The 24,621-nt window shown below is 40.1% G+C and overlaps 1 protein-coding gene across 1 annotated transcript; it reads right to left on the bottom strand.

The window, feature by feature from the left end:
- Positions 1-14,483: 14,483 nt before the first annotated feature.
- Positions 14,484-15,890, bottom strand: LOC134385871 (tripartite motif-containing protein 75-like). The gene has a single exon (XM_063107544.1). The coding sequence runs from the start codon at positions 15,888-15,890 to the stop codon at positions 14,484-14,486; it is 1,407 nt and encodes a 468-aa protein (XP_062963614.1).
- Between the last annotated feature and the right edge of the window lie 8,731 nt (positions 15,891-24,621).

Raw genomic sequence — 24,621 nt, 5'->3', positions numbered from 1 at the left:
CAGACACGGAGCTGCATTCAGAGAATAGTTTAAATTGAACTGAACTAAGAAAGGGAAAAGTTTGAGAATGCAAGGAGGGTGGAATTCCTGGGGACATTAACCTGGGCTACGATGGAGCCGATAAGAATTACTTAAAAGCAAAATACACCTCGTAGCTGATGCCTGGAAGTCTCAATCTAGGATTTCCCTAATATTTCAGTTTCTCAGGACTAATATTCCTGCTACTGAAATTAAGTGGAAAATTAAATTAATTTAAATTAATTTCTGAAATTAAGAAATTAAAATGCCTAGAAAGAAGGTAAAAAAAGCAAGGAGAATGAGCCTTTGGGAGATAGTCTTGGCATAGACTGGCATGGTGACACGGAAGAAAGAGCCCCAAGTATGGAGTTTAGATCTTGATTCAAATTTGTCTCTACAGCTTACCAGATATGAGACTTAATAAAGCTGGCAAAGATATTGAGCCTCAATATAGAGGGTAGGAGTTCAAAGCAATGATGTCTGAATCTGGGAGACCCAAACTCTGGAACTAAAACCATGCCTACTCCATAATCAGAGATTAATGAGGCAGCACCAGAAACCCCGCTCTTCACTGTCAACACAGCCACACCGCCACAATTTGCCTCGAATCCCCCATAACCATAAATTTTTAGGAGTCATTGGCATTTTATGGCATTACATATAAAGCTATGAGATTGAATCAGAAGAAGAAAGGTTTATTGCCAGCCAGATTTGTCCCCTGAACTCCTGATTTATATCTAACAGGTCATTCAACTTTTCCTTTTGATATCAGGTATACATGTTAAGGTCAACATACTCAAAGCCAAAATCCCAATTTACCCTCTGAAATTTATTCTTCCTGCAGCTCCTTCAAATAGCAACTCCATCCTTCCAGTTACTCGAGGCAGAACTTTTGGGTTTTGGCCTTGCTTCTTTCTTTCGCATCTCACATCTAATCCATGAGGAGATTCTGTTGAGTCTACCTTCAAACACATCCTGACTTCCACCACTTAACATCACCTCCTGTGCTGCCATCCTGGTCTAAGCCACTTTCCGATCACTCTGAACAGGTCTCCCTGCTTTTGCCATCTCCTTTTCCTGCTAGAATCTAGTATCAGCAGAGCAGCATCGTGATTATTTTAAAATCTACATCAGATCAGGTCACTCTTTTCAAAACCCTTCCATGGCTCCCCTTGACCTCTGAGCACTCCTCCTTGCACTCTTCCCATTTTCACTGTTGCAGCCGCCCTTGCTTCTTTGCCTTTCTCAAACACATGGGACATGCTCTTGCCTTCGGACCTTTGCTTTAGCTTTTCTGTCTGCCTCAAACACTCTTCCCAAATAAATTCACGTAGCTAACTCCCTCCGCTCCCTTGAGTGTGCTCAAATATCTTTTCGAGGAGGACTTCCCTGACCACTTCATTTAATATCACAACCTACCTTCTCCCAGAACTTGTAATTCCTTCTTTGCTCTACATTTATATTATTTTTAGAACTTATAACCTTCTTATATACCACATGATTTTCTTATGTATCATATTTATTATTTGATTCTGTCCTCTATCCACCACTAATATGTAAGCTCCACATGAGATCTTTGTCTGTTTTGTTTCCTGGTATATTTCAAGTACCTAGAGCAGTGCCTGTCATACAGTAGGTCCTCAATAAATATTTGTTGAATGGATGTCAAGGAAACACCTGCTACATAGTGGTGCTTGCAAACAGCAGCCCTTCTTTGCTGTAGGAAATGTAGGACATGGATTACAGACTCAGCCGAGAAAGTGGTCTGGTGGCTATGGAGCTGAGGGATGTACTTGTGGCTGGCAGGTCTCAGCAATGGCCAACTGTTGCCACGAGGAATGCACATCTTCTCATTTGCAAGCAAACCCAGAAATCCAGAAATGTTTATAAGAAATCTGATCTTTAAATACAGCAAGTACATTTGGGGTTGGCCAGTTAGCTCAGTTGGTTACAGCAGTGTTATAATACCAAGGTCAAGGGTTCAGATCCCATACTGGCCAGCCGCCAAAATAAAATAAATAAATAAATACAATGAGTACATTAAATAAATGAGCATGTACATTTTTTCCCCCTTTTTAAAAACTGCGGCCACAAAAAACTCTTATGAACAGGTTGCCAGTTTACAGCCTCTGGTTTAAGACATGAAAAGTGTGTACATAAAGATAGGCTTTTGCTGACTTCTGATCAAGATGGCGGAATAGACGGCCCTCAGAGTCACCCTCTCCCACAAATCAACTAATTTATGACTATTAAAAAGCAATGACAGCCAAGCTGACCTGCTAGAGCTCAGGGGAAGAGGAGGAGAGACCTATAGAGTGCATGAAGGCCAGAAAAGCCACGATGAGAGAAAAGAAAAACCTCTTGGACCATTTCGAATCCTGGCCACTTCCAGGCTGGAGCTGCTAAATACACAGAGCAGGAGCTGGCAAAAGCTGCTGCTGTGCCCTTCAGATGAAGTTGCTTGGAGGCAGCAAGGGAGAAGAGGGTGTCGATGGCCCTCTGGCCAGCAAGACCAGTAATAGGGTTCCAGTGGACACACATAGGAGCGAGGAACCCCAACAACTGAAAAAAAGGAGCCATTCAGAGGCCCGTGAGTCATCTCAAGGGACCGGTGTACAGCCCGTCCCATGGTCAGTGTTTGCAGCACAGGCGGTGGGGGAGAGGGGACCTCTGGGAGAACACTGGGGCACAGCAAGGACAGCTGATCTGACCCCCAGTCAGTATAGGACCACTCAGAGGAGACTGGTCAGGAATATAGAATTGCATGGGTTGCAGTTTGATGAAAAGACTCAGGCCCATACCAGTGTGTCTACACAACCCAGGTGCATTGGATTTCACTAAATCCAGAAGTCCTATGAAGTCAACCATTAAAACCTGACCTGCACAAAAAGCCTTCCCCAGGGAATAAACAGCAAAGCAGCAATTTAGCTCATCCACAGAGCTCAAGTACTGGTCTCCACAGGAAGTTCCCCCACTTTTGAAGTAAGCAAAGGACAACAAATGAGTTCCAGTTCAGAGTTTAAGTGGTGAGAACAGCAAATAATCAGACAGAGAACTGAAAGAAAAAACAGAGTACCCACAATCAGAGACAAAGTTTGATATTAACTAGTAATGGTCTCATCTCACCAAAGAACACCTATAACATTTAGAAGGACCAGAGGTCCCCTGGTCTACCAATCCAGAAAGGGGGGACAACCAGGCACACCACCAGCACCATGGGGCCCACCCAGGGTCCTGAGGTTGGGATCCGGGGAATGGAACCCCTCCCACAACCAAGCACACCATGATCACCACCAACAACTAGGTAAGGAGCATGCCTACCACAGCCACCACAATAACCACAGCTACCACTAGACGCCACAACCACCGTGTAGATGGTCTGCCAGCCACTGGAGTGCATTGACACAAGGAGAGTCACCAGCAGAGATAAAGGAAAGAAGAGGATGTCTCTCTCCACAAAGCTCATTCCAGAGTGACAGAAGAAGCATCTGCTCTACAGTAATATTGGGGGACCTGAACACACCTCTCAGCATTAGACAGATCATCTAGACAACAAATCAACAGAGTAACCACTACACTTTCAGAAGGAGAGAAGAAATCTAGGGTAATTAGAGGGGGGAGGGGGGAGAGAGAAGGGGATGGAGAGAGATTGGACAAGGGGCGTAAAGAATAAGTACGATTTGTAACAATATATATGCTAGTAATATTGATTTGATCAGCATATGTCCATGTTGAACCCCCAAAATATGTATGCTCAATTATGATTTGATAAAAATTTTTTTTAAAAAGACAGGCTTTTTCAACTCTATGTGATGAACTTAACAATTAGAAGGATTGTCTGCTTAGCTGAGACAGAAGAGACGTTTGATAAATAGCAAGCATGTAACTAATCAGGGTCCTGACCCATGCCAGAAAAACATTATTTACAGTGAAAACACATTGTGGAATGTGTAGGACATTCCACTTCCAAAACTCTGTCAATTGGCCACATAATCCACTGTATTAGTTTTCTGGGGTTACCATAACAAAGTACCACAAACTGAGTGGCCTCAATAACAAACATTTATTGGCTCCCAGTTGTGGAAATATAGAAATTGGTTTCTTCTAAGGGCTCTGAGGGAGAATCTGTTCCATGCCTGTCTTCTAGCGTCTAGTGGCCTTTGACATTCCTTGGCTTGTAGATGGTGTTCTCACTGTGTCTTCACATTGTTTTCCCTCTGTGTGTGTCTATATCTGTGTCCAAATTTCCTCTTCTTAATTTTGTTTGTTGTGTTTGCTGGCTGCTACACAGATCGAACCCTGGACCTTGGTGTTGTCAGCACCACATTCTAACCAACTGAGCTAATTGGCCAGCCTTAAATATCCTCTTTTTATATGGACACCAGTCATATTGGATTAAGGCTGCCTTAATGAACTCATTTAAACTTAACTACCTCTGTAAAGACCTTATATCCAAATAAGGTCACCTTCTGAGGTACTAGGGGTTATAACTTCAACATTTGTTTTGGGGGGGACACAATTCAATGCATAATAGCCACCAAGATCTGTGTCCAGAAATGTCTATATTTCATCTGAACAACTTCTTTTTGTCTATGCTCAGAAGCATCACAAGATTCTAGATTAAGTAACTTACTCCTACACAATACAACTAACCTTTGCAGCTGCTCTTTAAAATGTTTTTTATATGGGCTTCCACTTAACATTTGCTTTGGGAATAAGGTACCACTGCTAAAAAAAAACCTGAAACTCTGTTAACCAAATAAAATTGATTTTATAATGTCAAGGCAAACAATAAAAAGATAAGCATATTAAACTGGCTCTTACCTTACATTGTAAAGCTACTGCTAACACAAAAAGCCAAAAGTGTCCTTAAAGAAAGGTGAAAAGGATGAGTTCAAGTTTGGTACTATAACCAGTACAAAAACTGAGAGTACATTCCCTGGGAATTGATATGACATATGCAAATTACTTGGCACACTGCCTGGTACACAGTAGACCTTCAATAAACGGCAACAGATATCAGTATTGAGAATGTAGTGGGCCTTGTTTGTGCAAAATGAACTTTTTGTCAGGCTTCTCAAAGTAACAATAAACCAGTTCTGACTTTAAGTGAAAAGGAATTTATTGAAAGGGTATTGGGTAACACTCAGAATGGCCAGGAAGGCTGCCAGTTCAGGCTTGGAAAAAAGACAGGAAGAAGAGAGACCAGCCAGGCCAGGAGTACCACCACCGTTATGTCACAATATCAGTTTAAGAAATAAGAACTCGAAATGAGGAAGCAAAATTATTTTTATTTGCAGATATGATTGTATATCTCAAAAAAAATCAACTAAGAAATTATTACAAACAATAGTAGAATTCAGAAAGGTCAAGGAGGTATAAAATTAACATTCAGAAATCAATAGTCTTCATTTTACGCAAACAACCATTTGGAAGATAGGATGGAAAAGAAGGTCCCATTTAAAGTAGCAATCAAAACAGATAAGATTCCTATGACTGGATTAGAATATTCAACTTCCTAAAGCTGTCAATTCTCTCTAAATTAATTGGTAAATTGATTGGGATACCAATAAATATATCAACAGGGCTTTTTTCAAGACATGGGGTCAAATTGTGCATAAAAAATTAAACAAACAAGAATAGCCAAGAATCAGTTGGTTAGAGAATGGTGCTGGTAACAGCAAGGTCCAGGGATCAATCCCTGTACTGCCCAGCCACCAAAAAAAAAAAGAAAAAGAAAAAGAAAGAAAGAAAGAAAGAAAAGAAAAGAATAGCCAAGAAAACTTTTAAAAAGAAAAAAAGAAAAGGAATGAGTGAGGACCAGCACTATTAGATAAGGAAACATTATAAACCCTCAACAATTTAAATGTGGTTTTGGCATATGAATAGAAAAATCAATACAAAACAAAATACAAAGTCCAGAAATAAACCTAAATAAATACAAGAACTTTGTACATTATAAAGGCAACATCTCATATCAGTGGCACAATGCTAAATGGTTTAAACAAATAGGGAGCCATTTGGAAAAAGGTAAAGTTGGATCTATACTTCACATATTAAATTCAAAGATGTATATTTAAAAAACAAATCCATAAAAGTCCCAGACAACAAATTGGGTGGATTATTGCATGACTCTGGACTTCTACTAGGATTTAAATATAAATGCCAGGGGGAAACTGTTTCAAAAATTTGGTTATAGGCTTTTGCCAAAACTTTTAAATATTTTCTGCATGACCAAAAAAAAGTGAAGTCGAAAGAAAAATGACAAACTTGGAAAAAAAATTGGCAGCTCATATAACATAAAGAATTAATTTTCCTAATATATAAAGAACTACTAGAAACAAACAAAAAAATGATCAACAAAAATATTTGCTTCCTGTCAGTTTACAGAAAAAGAAATACAAATGACACTTCTATATACTAAAAGATGTTCAATCTGATTCATAACAAGAGAAAGGGAAATTAAAAGTAAACTATTTTTTCCCATTTTTAAGATTATCGAAATTCAGAAGTTTGACAATATATCTGTTGGTGAGGCTGTGGAGAAACAGCACTCTCACATATAGTTGGTGGAAGTATAAATTGACATAAACCCTACAAAATATGTATTTGTAAGAATTAAGTCTGTCTGGGAGTAACAGCAAAACACAAAATAACAACTTAATTTCTCACATTAAAGTCGAGAAATGACATCAGTGGCTCTGCTTCAGAAATTCCTCAAATCCTCAGGCTGCTTCTGCCTTGTTGTTCCATTCTTAAGGTCACCTCATTCTTCACCATAGCTGTTCTAGCTCCAGTCATCACACCCACATCTCAGTCAGCAAGTAAAAGAAAAGGAAGGAGAAGGGCATGGCCATTCCATTTAAGGAGACTTCTTGAAAGTCTCAGACAGCATTTCTGCTTATCTTTCTGGCCAGAACTGTAAAGGAGCTGGGAAATTTGAGGGATCTTCTGTAAGTAGTTAAAATCTTTGCCAGAAATATTGTTTTGTGAAATTTTTGTTTCAATTTTATAGAAACATGTAAATGTATGCTCATTGACAAAGCAAAATACATCTTAACAATAGGTTCAAATTTTTAAAAGTTTGAAAACCACTGTCCTAAATGAGGCAGTATGGTACAGCACAAGAGCACCAAAAGAAAATAGACATGATTATATGTCTAACCTCTGGGTAGAAAGGACTTTTCAAAGTGTAAGAGCAAAGGGAAAAAAAATCATGAAAGATGAATTGATAAGTTTGCCTACACAAAAATTTTAAAGTTTCATGTATCAAAAGGTCTTTTAAACAAAATCAGTAGGGAAAAGATGATTAGATATTAAATGCTGTTAGGGTGATTAGCCATTTAAAGAGGGGGAAACTGGCCTCTGTGAAATTCCAACATAAAAGTATGTCACAACTTGCTTAAATTCTAAGGAAAAGATTGGCGAATTCAACAGTAACACTCAAGGTCAAGGCAGGAAACAGAAACCATGCCAGATATATTAACAGAGAGAATTTAATATAAAGAATTGTTAATTGGGTACTCAATAATAAAAGGGCAGAAAGGGGATACTGATATATCACACGGGAATAACTGCAAGAGTCAGATACTACCAGTTACTACCCATAGGTCTGGGGAAACAAAGGCAAGGAGTGGGGATTATTAAAATATAGAAGGTTGGAGATGACGCCACTGAGCTGGAGGTCCAACCTCTGGAGGGGCAGACAGGTTGGGTGCTAACTGGCTGGCATCTCCAAAATGGGTCAATGGGACTGCTTCTGCAAGAGTTGGGAAAACTGCAAAATGGAAACAATTGCTGCTTCAGAACAAAGTTGCAACTGGTTGAAGACCCATTATTACAGTGATGTTGACTACAGTGATGAAAGGAACAAGAAACAAACAGAAAAGATCAAGTCCCTTCTTCCTCCTTTACCCTTCCAGTATTCCTCTCCTGCCTCCCACTGGCAGAGCCCAGCAGGGAGCCAGCTGGCAAAGTAGAAAAGTAGTTTGCAGAATCCCAGGCCCAGCATCACAAAGCAGAATATATAAGGATGGGCTTGAAGCTGAGAGATCACAGCTTGATAATCAGCACTTCAAGACTATAAAAATTTAAAACAATCAATTAAAATAATAAAAGCATTAATCTAGGAGAGACTTTCTTTAAAAAGACAAAAAACCTAGGAGCTATATGAAGAGTCTTCAAAAAGTTCCTGGAAGGAATTGTATTATCTTTTAATTCAATTTTTCCATAAACTTTTTTTTTTTCTCATAAACAACGCAAAATTTATTTCTCAGAATTCTGGAGGCTGGGAAGTCCAAGATCAAGATGTCCAAGGTCCAGGGTTCTTTCCCTGTACTGGCCAGCCACCAAAAACAAGAAAAGAAAGAACAATTGCCTCCAAAAAGGCCAAGTATGTAAGCATATAAACAGTTCACAGAAAAGGAAACAGAAATGGTTTGTGAGCCTATGAGAAGATGATAAATCTCAATTATGGTAAGAAAAATGCTAATTGACCTATATAACAAGATAGCAAACCAGATAGATGAAAAATGTTAATACTCTGTGGGAAAGAAGCACTGTCCTGTGTCCTACTGGGATGTATAAATTGGTGACCTCTCTGGAGGGCAAATTTGGAAATACAGTATATGTTAAAATCACAAATGCATTATGTTCTTTGACCTATAATTACACTTCCAGGAATTTATCCTAGGAATATACTCCCACCTGTCCTAAAGTATTAATTGTATGATTATGAGGGTACTTCAAAATGTTCATATAGAAATAGAATTAAAAAATATTATGAATCTTTTCATGAACTTTTTCAAGTACCCTTGAATTTGTAATAGCCAGAATAAGAATACAAATTAAATGTCCATCCATAGAGGATTGGTTAAATAACACCATCAGAAAGTACAAGGCAGGGCTGGCCGGTTAGCTCAGTTGGTTAGAGCCTAGTATCATAACAGCAAGGTCAAGGGTTCAGATCACCAAACCTGCCAGTGCCAAAAAAAAAGAGGAGGGTACTAACTGGATAGTGTTACTATTTGGGTAAAAAAAGAAAAGATACTTATACAATATACACATTAACTGTCTCTAAAACTATAAAAACTAGAAATTTTGGTTTCCTCTAGTTTGGGGAACCTGGTGGCGAGGAGACAGGGCTGGGAATGACTTAACTATATATCTTTCTGCTTTATGGGTTTTTTTGTTTGTTTGTTTTGGGAAGCTGGCCTGGGGATCTGAACCCCTGACCTTGGTGTTGTCAGCACAATTCTCTCCCAAGTGAGCTAACCGGCCCTCTCTAGATAGGGATCCGAACCCACGGCCTTGGTGTTATCAGCACCACACTCTCCCAAGTGAGCCACAGGCTGGGCCCTATCAGCACCATGTTCTAACCGAGTGAGCTAAACAACCAGCCCCTTTGGAGTTTTGAAACTTGATTTTTATGCCTATTCAAATATTAATTGAATTTCAGATTTAAAAAGGGAAGCAAAGAAAAGTAAGAAGAGGATAAATACATGCAGTTCGTAGAAACACAGTGGCCAAAACTATGTGAAAAGATGTGCCACCTCGTTATTCATGAGGGAAATTCAAGTTAAACAGGGTATTTTTGCAAATCAGCGGCAAGAGTGATAAGATTGGTTGTATCCAATTTTGGCAGGAGTGTACAAATAGACACTTGGATATGGCAATCATGGGCACTTGGGAACCACATATTTAGTGGTAAATACACCAAATAACTCTGACTCCAACAATCCTTCCTACATTCGTATGTGAAAAAGTTATGTGAGTGAAGGTTTACTCCATTAGTTTAATATTGAGCATATGAAATACCATATAGATTCAATAGGTGAATAAATCTTAAAGATATGATGGACTCCTGGCATGAAATGCTCTGCAGCATTTAAAAAAATAATGTAGATATATATGAGGGTCCTTCAAAAAGTTTGTGGAAATTGAAAGGTAATACAAACCTATCCGTGAACTTTTTTGAAGACCCCTCTTATATACCAACATGAAATAATGCCTCTAATATATTGTTAAGTGAAAAAAGCAGGTTGTTGAATATGTGTTTAATATCATGACATCTCACTTAGGTTAAAAGTGGTGTGTGTGTGTGTAAATGGATAGATGTAGGTCAAGAAGAATACACTACAAACTTAGTAATTCACACTGGAAAGGATATGTGGCTATGGAGTAAGAGAATCAGATGGGGAGGGACTGGACAAGAAGAAAATAAAATTAAAGAATTTTTGACTTTATTCTATTTCTATATTATTTAAAGTTTTTACAGTAACTATGTATTATTATTACTTTTTTTTTTTTTTTTTGGCAGCTGGCCGGTACATGTGCCAAAAAAAAAAAAGTTGGTGAATGATACATACCAAATTGTTAGGCAGACTGAATGATTTCTTTTGGAGGAAGTCTTTCATATTCTAAATTATATATTGCTATGAGTTTTGATTTTTTATTTTAGGAGCATGTATTCATTATATAGTTTTATTTCAAAAAAGTGCAAAGATAATATTGGGAACCATTTTTACAATCTTCGTATAGGAAATGACTTTCTAAACGGGACTTGAAACCAGAGTGCAGCCTTGTAACACCAGAGTCAAAGGTTCAGATCACCATATTGGCCAGCACTGCCCCCCAAAAGAAACCAGAACCTACAAAATTTTTAATGTTTTGTAGTAACTTTTGCCAAGAAATAAACATTTCAGCTGAATATGTATTACAATAAAAAAAAAGAAATAGAGGTCATCAGATGGGAAATCCCTCAGCCTCCTACAATGAATTGATAAGATCTGTTCCAAGAATTACCTCTCTGCAGGTGAAAGCCAAACATTCCTCTTGTAGTCTGTATTCCATCACTTTCCTTCTGGAACTTTACCACAGTGGTTCTCACTTTTTAATGTCAGGACCTCTTCACACCGTTAAAAATTACTGAGGACCCCAAAAGCTTTTGTTTATGGGGGTAATCTTTATTGATAGTTGCTATTAGAAACTAAAACTGAGGGCTGGCTGGTTAGTTTGGTTGGTTAGAGCACAGTGCTGATAACACCAAGGTCAAGGGTGCAGATCCATGTACTAGCGAGCTGCTAAAAAAATTTTTTAAAAAGGAATTAAAACTGATAAAAATTCTATGTCACTTAAAAAATAATAAGCCATTACGTATTAACTTGCAAGTAATGTCTCACTGTTATCATGAAAGTAGTTTTGACTTCAGTGATTTCCTGAGTCCTCAGACCACTTTGAGAACTGCTGTCTTAGGGTACAGGTTAACCCCTCTTCTCTCTACTGTATCCTTCCGATTACCATCTACCAGTTGTTTAAGAATCATAAAAACTTGACTGTACAACTTCTGCCCTTTCTCCTGCACTTTAAAGCCAAACTTCTTAAGAGATTTCTACACTCCCTGTGGACCCTTAGCCAGATCTGCTCTTTCAAAAGCCACCCCAGACTTGCACGTCCCCTAAATTTAAGGGACACAGCTCCACTTTGCCTCAGTGGACTTCTCAGCAGTTTGAGGTGGAGCAGACCCTAGTCTGTTTAAAAACACTCTGGCTTCACCACCACACCGGATGGGCTTTCCTCCCACCTGGCCAGTCACTGCTTAGTCTTTTCCGAGGCGTCTCAGCCAATCCTGACTAGTGCGGTTCTCACTCATTTTCTTTCTGTAGGTTTTATCTTCTCCCAGTGCTTCAATTTCTATGTATTTACTGGTGACTTCTAAATTTATATCTCCAGCTCAGACCACTAATCTGAATTTGAGGGATGCAGCCGATGAGACAGAGCTCCCTGCTTCAAGACCCTCAGGCTTCCTATTCTTTTTAAGGTCCCAGATCCTTAATGGGCTTTCATGGTTTTTTTTTTTTTTTTTAAAGATGACCGGTAAGGGGATCTTAACCCTTGACTTGGTGTTCTGAGCACCACACTCAGCCAGTGAGCGAACTGGCCATCCGTATATGGGATCCGAACCCGTGGCCTTGGTGTTATCAGCACCGCACTCTCCCAAGTGAGCCACAGGCCGGCCCGGCTTTCATGTTTTTTATGATGTTTTCTTCCTATATTTCTAAATTGCTCTTATCACAGATTAGTTCATATTAAAAGCACTGTAAGTGTCTACTTTATGCATGCCAAGAAACCACTATGAAATAAAGAATAAATAAAAACAAAAAAATGAAGAAATGTGTGTGTATGTGTGTATGGATGGGGTGAGTACAGGAGAGGGTTACACTAATAATTTTTTTATACAGCTATTATTTGATTTTTAGTAAGTATGTTGTATTACTAGTATAACCACTGAACAGTTGTCCTATTGTAAACAGAAGGAAAGCTAAATGTAATTCTGAAAAATTGATAACATAATTCATATATTAAAAAGTAGGCATTACACAAGAGGCACATTTTTACTTGTACTAGACACACATACACAAATGTGGGTACTTCAAAAAGTTGGTGGAAAATGGAAGTAAAAGACAATACTAATCTTTCCATGAAGTACACTGTGTGTGTATATAGAGCTACACTGCGTGTGTATATAGAGCTAATACAGAGCCCACTTGATAGATGCTCAATTGAGATCCAATTTGCACACAATGCTAATGGACAGTTAATAGAAATACAATTTTACCCCTTTGTATTTTACTATGAATCTCTAAGAATAATTTGCTGTATCCATCTCAGTATAAGAAAAAAAAATAATAAAGCATTTCCTGAGTCATAATTATCACATGTGACAGAATTAACAGTTCCCTGATAGCACCTAATACCCTGCCATATTTACATTTCCCTTACTGAGTCAGAAATGTTTTTCTAAGTCGTTCAGATAAGGCACCCAAAAAAGACTTTTCTTCAAAAATATAAAGACAGGCTGGCAGGTTGGTTAGCTCACTTGGGAGATTGTGGTGCTAACAGCAAGGTCAAGGGTTCAGATCCCCACACTAGCAAGCCACCAAAAAAGAAAAATTGGAGGTTGGGGAAGAAAAACAAGGGAAAATATTGTCAACATGTCAACATAAACAAGACAGAAAAAAGGCAAAGGTACATAGTTTTGTTTAAAGTAGGAACAGATGCAAAAGTTAACTTTAGTGTATACACACATACAAATATGATTTCATCTTTGTAACTTTCTTGCAAAATAAGTATTATCTCCATTTTGCAAGTGAGTTGAAGATCACCACCAGAAATTAGCATAACCTAGGTATAAACCCAGATCCTTCTGGTTAATTTAGTGAAGCATCCCAGAGTTTAAACATGTACCTGTGTGGTTGTCTCCTTTTTTTAATCAGAGGGAAAAATAACACCTCATTACTTCTCATTTACATATAAAGCATTACATTGACAAACCATTTAATAGTGCTGGTTTATCAGTAATTGAAGGCATCCCCTGTCCTCTAGTTAGTCTACTTGCTGTCATGTCAACAAAGGTACTTTGCCTAAAATTATTTTCTTAATTTTACATTCAATTTTTTTAATGGCCTACTATCTACATCTCATAGTTGTTATGAAAACTGCAACTCCTACCACATAGGGATCTACGTAGGGCTCAATAAATGTTAGCTATATTTGTTAAGAAAATTCTGGGGCTGGCCAGTTAGCTCACTTGGTAGAATGTGGTGTTGATACACCAAAGTCAAGGGTTTGGATCCCCATACAGGCCAGCCACCACGCCCCCCCCAAAAAAAAAGAAAGAAAAGAAAATTCTGAATAAAAACACCATCATGCCCATACAATTTTTACTGCCTAGTGATTTATCTTTTATTCTCTGACATGGTATCTGTGATGTCTATTAAGACTTTCCAGTTCTCTTCAATGTCATAACAAGTTTACCATGCCAAAAAATAACTGTGCTGCCAGTAGGTGGCTTCTGGGCATAACAGAAAAAAATTGTCAATGCCTGATACATTAAAAGCTAAAAATGCTTATCCTTTCATTATAGTGCCCCCTCCACTTTCAATTGTGCCCTGTGGTATATATAATAACTAAGGGTTACAACCTGCTCCATGCCTAGTAGACAATTTTGTACATGTCATGTTAGGGACAGCACAATTCAACCTCTATAGAGATGAGACAAAGTTACCCAGTTCCATTTTTTGGTTTTTTTTTTTTTTTTTTTTGCCGGCTGGCCAGTACAGGGAAAGAACCCTGGACCTTGATGTTATCAGCACCATGCTCTAACCAGCTGACCAACCGGCCAGCCCAGTTCTGTTTTGGAAACTCTATCTGCACTTTCTGACAAACTGAAACAATCACCCTCATATCTAGTAATGTGCCAAGGTCCATCCACGTAATCCCTGCGGAAAAGACATTACTAGCACTGTTTTCTATAGTTGCTGAAACAAAATGAAAGTTTCTTCTTGGAAGAGGTGAAACTATGAAAGAAAAAGTTAGGAATTAGATTCAAAGGTGTATTAATACTATAGCCTACACACTTTCCATTAAAAAAAAAAAGTAAAACGGTTTCGTCTATCAAGGGGATTTCATTCACAGTCGGTTCCTGTACAGATTCGGAGAGGTTGTGAATTAGGTCCGATATGGAAATAAGGCCGAAGAGGTCCAGTAACGGTGAGAGAGAAAGTACAGATGAGAGATTTATCAGTCATGTCATAGAATGAGATCTCACCCAACTCACAGTCCAGGAAAATGCCGACGCCTCTGGCTTTCACTTCCAACAGTGGAGGGTTTGGAACAGCTCCTGGTGCATCATAGCCATCATCCTGCAGCTGAAGCCTCCAGCATCCCTGCTGGGCTGATGGTGGTCTCCTCGCCTTTGCAGGAAGAGAATCTTTGCAAACGCCAATAGCCCACTCAGACTTGTCTCCCACCTCTACTTCCCAGAAATGCCTGCCGGAATGAAAATATGGAAAACCGAGGACAACTGGGTTGACTGTAAATCTTTTAGGAAAATCAGGAACGTTTTGCTTTCTCTTTGTAAATCTCACACATTTTTTATCCTCAGAGACAACCAGGTTAGGGTGTGCTGTTTCAGGGTCTAGAATTATATCTACTTTAAATTTCTTTATAATTCTCTGCAGAGCAGAATACTGGGGAGGAAAACTGCAGCTTTCTCTCCTTAAATGAATTGAAAAGACTGATGGGCTAATCCCATTGTCAGAGCTGTAGAAAGTTTTAATGTGTGATAGCAATTCCACTTCAGACTGCATGCTGACCTCCATTACCTTACTTAACAGACTACTGAGTGTAGAAACGTAGTTTGAAAATGCTGTTATGTTTTCACTGAGTTTCTGTTGAATGTCCTTCTCTTCCTCAGCTAACCTTGAGAGAACAGCCTGTTGCTCACGTTCTAGAAACTGGTTCAGGTGCTCAAATTCAGAGGACAATTCCCGCCTATGGTTTTCCACCTCCTCTCTCAGGTCCAAGGGTTTTGTGCTTTGAATGCTTATTAATTTTTGAACGTCTGCCACTTGCTTCTTCAGAGGCTCGATGTAGCCATTGAGCTTCATCCTGTGATGAGAGGCGGCCTCCTCTACGGGTCTCACGTGGTGGCCCTGGTGGTCAGGGGGCTGAGTGCACAGGGGACACAACACCTCTAGGTCCTTCTCACAGAAAAGGGTCAGGACCTGGTTGTGCTTCTCGCACAAGGACATCTCTTCCTTCCTCTTCCTCTTGCTCCGGGTGATGTGGAGTAGCCTGGCAATGTCAATCATCCTTCCCAGCTGGGTGTTGCTCCTGAAGGTCCCCTCTTGGCATTGGTGACGACAGACAGGGCAAGGGAATCTGTCCTCTAGATTTTCCCAGGACTGTTTGATGCAGGAGCGACAGAAGTTGTGCCCACAATCGATGGTGACGGGGTCTCTTAGGTAATCGAGACAGATGGGGCACTTGGCTTCTGCCTGGAGTCCTGACAGGGCTGCTGCCACCGCCATCAGGCTGTGAATGAAGGTCTGGACAGAAGTGGGCTTTCTTCAGGAGGTTGGCTCTGCAGGTACTCTCTGGTGAGAAGCAGGTGCACCCTCAGCTCTCACAGTCCTTTCTGGAGACAGCTGATGGTCTCACTACAGTCCCACTGGTTTCTCACATTTGAGGCAGGACTTGAAGTCCTTGGAGTCTTCAGACCCTTTATTTCCAGCTGCTAAAAGGAGTCCCACTCATGGCCTGCAGCCAGTCACAGCTTAGCCAGTCAACTACTCTTCCAGCCTTTGGCAGCTCAGAGAAAAAGAAGCCAAGCTAAGTAGTTCTCAGGAAAACAGCCATTGCCTCAGATCATTAATTGCTGTGGGTGAGAAGATATCACGTTCTTAAAAAAACCAAAAACCCAAACCAAAAAACCATCTTGAGTTTATTTCAGGTGGTCCTACCTACTGCCTTATACTAGTCAAACACAGATTTTCCGCCCCATCCCCAGTCTTTCATTCCCGTGCCTTTACTATTGTGCCCTAGCGACTCCACCAACTCGGCACCACAATCCCCACATTTCATCCACTTACCAGTCACCCTAACTGGGGCTCTGAAGCAGACAGACCACACCCAAATTGGAGTACAGCCTCGGTCTACCACCATATCACCCTGAACGCATCTGAATGTCTGACTTTGAAAGGTAAGCAGGGTCAGGCCTGGTTAGTACTCTCCAGGGGAGACCCCCTGGCAATACTGGTGCTGTAGGCTTTCAAAAAAAAAAAAAATACAATCTTTGTTAGTTATCTTTGTAACTTCGAAAAATTTACTGTACATCCCAAACTTTTGGAATTAGGTAAAATATAATGATCTCACCATAAACTTTTGTCTTGTTAAAATATAGAAGAGAGTTTAAGGAAAGCCCGCATCACTTTTAGGGCTTAAAATATGTTTCTTTCTTTTCTTTCTTTCTTTTTTTTTTTTTTTTTTTTTTTTTAGTTATAATAAGGTATTTTTCATCTCTGAAAATTCACATTTACCAAATTTGGTTTGCTTTTTTTTTTTTAGATCTTTGTTTCTCTACAGCTGAATAGATTGCAGAAAGCCTACTTTGTGAAATGAAGCCCAGGAGATAATATTAAAAACATATAAAACATGGGGCCGGGCCGTGGCTCACTCGGGTGAGTGCGGTGCTGATAACACTAAGGCCACGGGTTCGGATCCCATATAGGGATGGCCGGTTCGCTCACTGGGTGAGCGTGGTGTTGACAACACCAAGTCAAGGGTTAAGATCCCCTTACCGGTCATCTTTTTTTAAAAAAAAAAAACATATAAAACCAAAAAAAAAGAAAACATTTAAAACATACAAATTGAATATAAATAAAACTCAGAAAAAACCAAAAACTCAGAAAAATATTTTCAGTATTTATTATTAAAATGTCATTATCTCTAAAAACAATTTATTTTTTAAATTTGTAATTCTTAGATCATTAGTAAAGTTCTACATCTTTCCATAACTTGTTTTGTCTTTTTTGTTTTTGGTAGCTGACGGGGGGATCTGAACCCTTGGCCTCGGTGTTACAAGTTGGCCCTCTAGCCAACAAACCAAAGTGGCCAGCCTTTCTCATCTCGTACGTATTCTTTGTTTACAATAGATAATGCCATATTAATAGTAAATACTGAAAATATTGTATTAGTAAGATTGAAAAAAATTGGTAATTCCCTGTTATGGGGTTAAGGAGGTAGATATTTCAACGCTGTAGACAGGCAAAGTAGAAAACTTTTTTAAAGAAATATCCATCAAAAATTGAAGTCTTTAGGGCCGGCCCGTGGCTCACTTGGGAGAGTGCGGTGCTGATAATACTAGGGCCACGGGTTCAGATCCCTATATAGGGATGACCGGTTAGCTCATTCGGAGAGCGGGGTGCTGACACCACCAAGTTAAGGGTTAAGATCCCCTTACCGGTCATCTTTATTTAAAAAAAAAAAAAATTGAAGTCTTTGCTTGTGTAATTCCACAATACTAATCTTATAAAAACACATATAACTTAAATACTCAAAGATAAGGCTGGGCTGGTGGCTTAGCTCAGTTGGTGAGAGCTCTCAGTCTTATAACACCATCATCAAGGGTTCGGACCTCAATACCCACCAACCACCAAAAATCAAAAACAAATATGTGTACAAAGATGTTCTTATCAGCACTGATTTTTTTTGTTTTTGTTTTTTTGTCAGGGACTGGGATCAAACCCTGTACCTTAGTGTTGTCATCACCAGGCTTTCACCAACTGGCTGGTTAGAGCACTGATTTGACCTTCAAAAGGGTGGCAACATTGGAAATGTCTGTTATCGTCAGTACTGGCTTGAATAAACTACATATATTCTGTGCATGGGACTACCAGACAGATTTTAAAGAAAGATGGTCGCACCAAATGTAGTGATAGAGAAAGACGCACACGATATACGGTAGGATGAAGACAGCAGGCTTACCACCCATTCTTCACTCCAGGCCCAGCTACTATCTCTTCCCCCTGGACCACAAGGTCACAGCACTCAGAATTTTGCAGTTTAGAAAATGAATGTGGTACATAGATGGTCTATCATGTGAAGCTCTCCAGGAGGGTCTGGGGAGACAGTTCCTAATGAAACATAGTCACATCTGTGGAGCACAGCAGTGAGTCTTCCTCGGCCCCAGGGCGTCTGCATCCTGCTGACCCGGAGTCCAGCAAAGCTCTGCCACCGCCAAGGGCTTCCTCCCTCAGCTCCTCCTCTTCCTTGCGATCTCGCACTGCTCCCCTCACCCCACGGTCCAATTTCCACGTTCACTATCAGACACCTTTCCTTTGTAATTATCTTTGAGGTCCATGGCTGTCTTCCTCATTAACTACCAAAACAGTAGGACTGAGTCCTTCTTTCTCACTCTTGTATCCTTAAGCACCCAGCTCAGGGCCTGGCACCTATGGGCACTCATTAAAATTTTGTTGACTTAGGTTTCTGGTGCTCCTTTATCAACCGTGTGACCTTGGGTAAGCTACTTAACCTCTCCGGCCTTAGTGTGCCCTTTGTAAGCAAGCAAGCAGGACAGTTAGATTAAGGAAGATAAATCCATAAAGCGCCTGAGTACAGGGGATATCAGGCACCCATATCAGGGTCCTGATCTCTCTACCCCCCACCTCCCCCTGCAAACCATTCCGCACGTCGACAGCCGGGAAGACGACCCCACACTCGCCATCAGACCAGCACCTTTCCGTGCCGCTCCAGACACAGACATTAGTCACTTCCCTTTCTGACTCTTTAGGAGTTTACGTATTTGTAGCAAGCATTTAGGTGACTCAGGACAGGGCTCATAGACGAACCGGGAGCCATAATAAAAAGCACAGGTTTTCAAATAAAGCGAGGCACGACCTCCCGCCTGGCACCGAGCCGGCGCTCAGCCGGCCCCTGCGCTGCAGCCCGCGAGCCCACACGGTGTCATCTGTCCGCTTACCTGGAGCAGGCGCTGTGCAGCTGTCCTTCACCCGTGCAAAGAGCCGGACACTGGACCCTAAACACACAGGTGTCTTACGTGGAAAGTGCGGCTGTGAGGACTGCTCCCAGCAAAGACCCTCGATTCCTCCTGGAAGCGGGAGGGGCAGGGGCGAGAGAAGGCGGGGGAGGTTTTCAGCTGTAAATACTTGAGCGTCTTCGTCCTTGATCTAAGAGCTTTGGAGTCTTCCTTGTGATAACCGAGTAGGGCAGGTTCTGTAGTTATTTGCATTTTTTGGAGAAGAGGAAACTGAGAAATTGAGAGGTCGAGAAAAACGAGAGAAGATTTCAGCCTGGATTCTGCAGGTGGGCTACCTGCTGAAAGATTTTCCTTACATAAGATTAAGACTGGGGGTGCCCTTGTACAACAGGCATTCCCCACATGTGCACCTGGTTTTATAAGATAATGTGTGGAAAATAACGTAATTCATTTTGGTCTGCTATATATAGAAAGTAATTCTAAAGTGATTTTTAAGTTGGAATATTGGCTAATTCCATTTAGTTATCAATTGGAATATTGATAACAAGCCTGATGGTTACATGGAGATTCATTCCGTCTACTTTGTGTACGTTTTTTTTCTTTTTTCCTTTTTTTCTTTTACCTCTTATCCCTCTGAAATGTATGTTTTTAAATTTTTATAACATTTAGAAAGGATTTAGCTGAGAAACAAAATGTGTTTGTAGGCGAAAACATATTACTCTGTTCATGTGAATCCCATGTACTGTATGATGGAATCCTGTAGTAAATGACCTGTAGATACGTGGTATTCTTCAATTACCCTGATAAAAGATAAGACGCTAAAGTGAAATATATAGTTATCTGTGAATACTGGCAGATAGCAGGCAAAAATATATAGTTATTGACAAAGTATTGATACCATTCATATGCTATTGTAAAAGTAAATGCAAATACTGTATTTAAGTGAATACAACTAAGTAAAAGCAGAGCTCAACATAAAATAAATTTAAATGAATTTCTATGCGGCACATACACATAAAAGAAACCTATCAGTAAATCAAGCAGATATACACACACAGAGCAATAATTTATATTTTATAAAAATACATCCGTATTTAAAGACAAATCAAATCCATTCAAGGGGGGGGAGAAGAACGGGAGTGGGAATCAAGAATGAGGGAAGGATTTTAAAGGGAATGGTCTTCATGAAACGACGGTAACACAGACTGAACTGAGGACAGGATTAAATCAAGGCTCTCAGAGAGAGACCACAAATTTGAATAATATTCTCTCTCAGAAGCAACAAAACATGCAGACAAAATGATTTACTTGAATTTATTTATAAAACTGAAATATGCTGGTTAAAAAAAATCAAACATTTAAGTTCATTTTGTCCTATTTTTAAGTATAAATGCAGGTCTGTACCCATTAATATTTCCACTGATAGTATATGTCACAAACCTTGCCAAATGGTTATTAAGGGTCTTTTTAATTTTTGTGAACCCAGTGGGGTAGACATACTTGTATATTAATTTAATTCTCCTGTCCCGGATTATGAGTGAGTTAAATTATCTGTTCATTTGTTAATTTGTATTCCTGTTGTGAATTGTCTGGAGGACCCTTTTTTCCTCCCTAGACAGTACCATTGCTTTTAAGCATTAACACAACTTTAGAATGATGGTTCAGAGTTGTTCTCCAGCCTGGCTTTGCCCTGGCCACCAGCCTTCTGTTTGCAACTGTCTATTGGTGGTTTCCACCTGGAATTCTAGTTGGCATCTCCAGATTCATGAACCAGAAAGAGGAATCTTGATTTCTCCCCAACTTTCACTGCCAGGAATCTGCCCCTCCCGGAGTCTTCTCCATCTCAATCAATGGAACCTCCATTCTCCTAATATCTAAGGCAAAAACCTAGGAGGCATCTCTGATTTTTCTCAGTCCTTTACGCCCTACCCAACCTACTAGGAGGCCTGTCATCCTTCCTCCACACTGTGACTTTGGGTTCTGAGGCACTCTCCTGGGGACACCTGGAACTCCTGGCCTGGGATACCTGACTCTGGCCCATCCTCACACATCCCCCCAACTTCCGAATCACAGTGTTGTATGTGGAATGTTACTTTGGGGAGTGTGTTTGGCTTCATATGGGTCCTGTGCAGGCAGAAAACACATGGAGAACCCCAGCCAAGGGCAGATCCTTAGGAAGCAGTGAGTTCTAAGGAGCACGAGAGAAAGAGCCATCTGCCAAAGAGACTGAGAGATGGCTGGCAGAGGCTGGTCAGCAGGGTCACCTTCCAGAGGGATCAAGACAATGGGAAAGGCAGTGATGAATTAGTGGGAGCAATTTCAGTGGAGTAAGGGTCAAAGTCAGCATGGCTCTGATGGGAGTTATGAAAGAGAAATACTAATGATAATTTTTCAAAGTAATTAGCCGAGAGCATGAAATCAAGGGGAAGAATGGATTTTGGGGGTTAATTTGCATCTCTGAGGGTAAGTAATCTTTCTTCAATTCTGCCCCCTCCCACCTATTGGCTAATTCCATTTACTTTTAGCCTGCACCCTATGGATAAAAGAAATGATCAGAGTTACTGGAATTTTTTCCTGAAGGGGTTTTAATCCAGACAGGGTGAGGTTTCCTGTCTTAAGAGTGAATCTGAATGTTTTCGATTCTTTGAACTATTAAACCTTATACAGTACTGTATATTATAAAGTTGTAATATTTTCTTGGAAAAGATCAAGTAAATGGAGGCGAGTGGCAAGCACTGACCATCAGAGAGCTGCAGAGGGCTGTGTTTTGGTTGTCTCTTCACAATCACACACTCCACTGTATGTTCTCACCCACCCAGGGGTTTACATTATGTTCTATCTGTTGAAGATTCTCAAACCTATATCTAATGGATTATTAATATATATTTTTTCTGATTCTAAGTGATTTTAGTCATGCTCTTTTATTGGCTCGTCAACCCTGGGCAAGTTACTTACAACCTCCGTGAGTCTTGTTTTTCTCTATAATATGAGAATATGTACAAATACTTGATCACATACTCCTAGAATAATTTATGAGTATTCAGAAAAGAATACATGGGCTGGCTGATAAGCTCACTTAGAGGAGCGTGGTGCTGCTAACACCAAGGTCAACGTTCAGATCCCCATACTGGCCAGCCAGCCAAAAAATAAATGAGTATGTAGATCTTGTTTGGATCCTGAATTAAACAAACTGACTCTAAAAAATAAAAGCTATGAGACAGCCTGGGAAATTTGAAAACAAAAGGGATATTTGGTGATATTCAAATTATGTTTAATTTCTTAAGGGTAATTATGGTATTACTGTTATTTATTTTTGGCGGCCAGCGGGTATGGGGATCCGAACTCTTGACCTTGGTGTTACAAGGCTGCACTTTAACCAACTGGGCTAACCAGCAAAACTGTATTACCATTATTATTATTATATTTTTTTAAAAAGATGACTGGTAAGGGGATCTTAATCCTTGATTTGGTGTTGTCAGCACCATGCTCACCCAGTGAGCTAACCGGCCATCCCTATATGGGATCCGAACCTGTGGCCTTGGTATTATCAGTACAACACTCTCCCGAGTGAGCCACGGGCCGGCGCTATTATTTTTAATAAGACTATATCTTTTAGAGGTATATTTGACGTAGCTTTGGACCAAATAATGTGATGACTTCAAATGATATGATTAGCTTCAAAATAGTCTAAGTGTTACCAAACTCAGGTCCGGCTGCCCGCCCCTTCAAGAAGAAAAGAAAAAAAGACTCACAAGTTAAATGATTGGTGTTTAGAAAAGCAGATGTATTCAGCTGAAGGGGATGGTAAGCTATCCCATCTCAAAGCCTTAGATTTACCTGAGGAGTTTTTTAAGGCAGGGGTGGGGAGGGTGGGGGAGGGGGAGACAAAGGAATGGAATGTGAGAAATGAAAAGTAGGAGGGACTGGTACAGCTACAAGGTGTCCCGTCCTTGTCTTGAGTCAGGTACAAGTTCTTGCCAAGGTCTCGTCTGATTTCTGCTCTCATCTTTGCTGTTATCTCAGTACCTTGCAAGATTTTGATTTGCTCCAGAGTAGAATCAACCTTTCTGCAAAGTCTTTTGCATAGTTTCACTTCCAAAGCTCTGGCTGACTTGGCTGGTGCCCAAGGTCAACTTCCAGTCATTTGGCTTTGATCACTTCTTAAAATTCTACAACTCTCAAAGAAAGAACTGTTAGCTTTGCAAACTACTGATTAGCTTCTCAGCACTGTTTTCCTATTTAGCAAGTGAGATAAAGTCAGGGAGTGGTAAGAAAGAGTGGAGAGGAAAAAAATGTCCTTTTAAAATTCCCACCCCCACCCCCACAGCCCAGGTGGTTTTAGGACCCAATGTGGCCTCTTCAGTCCCGCTCACTTCAACAATATAAAGCAAAGCAGCGATGATCTACGCCTAGGGCTGTGCAAGCAGTAAGAAGGGGAAAAAGGAGGAAAGGTCACAGCATTTATATCTTTAGTGTCAGAGGGCTATTGGCAGGGCTTCATGACCCTGGACAGGCTATGACCGGGCTCTTTGGCCCCGGACATAAAAATACCTCATACACAAAACAATATCATAATTCCGTCACCCAGAAATACAGTCATCCCTGTGGATCTGTAAGTTCCGCATCAGGAATTCAACCAACCAAGAGGCAGAACCCGCGGAGATGGATGGACCAACTGTAAGAGACTTGAGCATCCGAGGATTTTGGTATTTGTGGATACTGAGGGACGGCTCTAATATTCTGCAGTATGTATATTCTGACATTTTTCTGTGTTTGTTAAGAACTAGAAAACCTCTCTTCAGGAACACTCCGTCCAAACCCCTGCACTGAGACCTGACCAAACTTTAACAAGACTTCTAGCAGCCTAAGACCTTGTCCCTGGGACCACCCAGACACTCTGAGTTTTTGTCTGAAAAAGCTCAAGACTGTTGAAAGAATTTATTGTTTGTCATAGGCCCTTCATGCCCTTCGTCTTAGAGCATTTACTTAAGAAGTTTACAATTGTAAATCCTTCTCCTTTTTTTTAAATATATCTTAAGAAATATGCTTTATTATACATGAAACAGGCAATCCAGACTCCACCAAATCTCATTTCTATTGAATCATTTTGGTTACATTTTAAAAACACATACTTCAAAAAATTAAACAATGGAATCAGTATGCAAATGCTTATTTAGCCAGACCGTGGCTAAATCCATGGCAGATCTTAAAAGTAGCACTATCAAGCCCTTGCAACCAATCCATACAACTTTGACCTCCAA

The sequence above is a fragment of the Cynocephalus volans genome, chromosome 9, assembly GCF_027409185.1.
Source record: "Cynocephalus volans isolate mCynVol1 chromosome 9, mCynVol1.pri, whole genome shotgun sequence".
NCBI lineage: Eukaryota > Metazoa > Chordata > Mammalia > Dermoptera > Cynocephalidae > Cynocephalus > Cynocephalus volans.
This window is presented reverse-complemented; position numbering and strand designations above follow the sequence as displayed.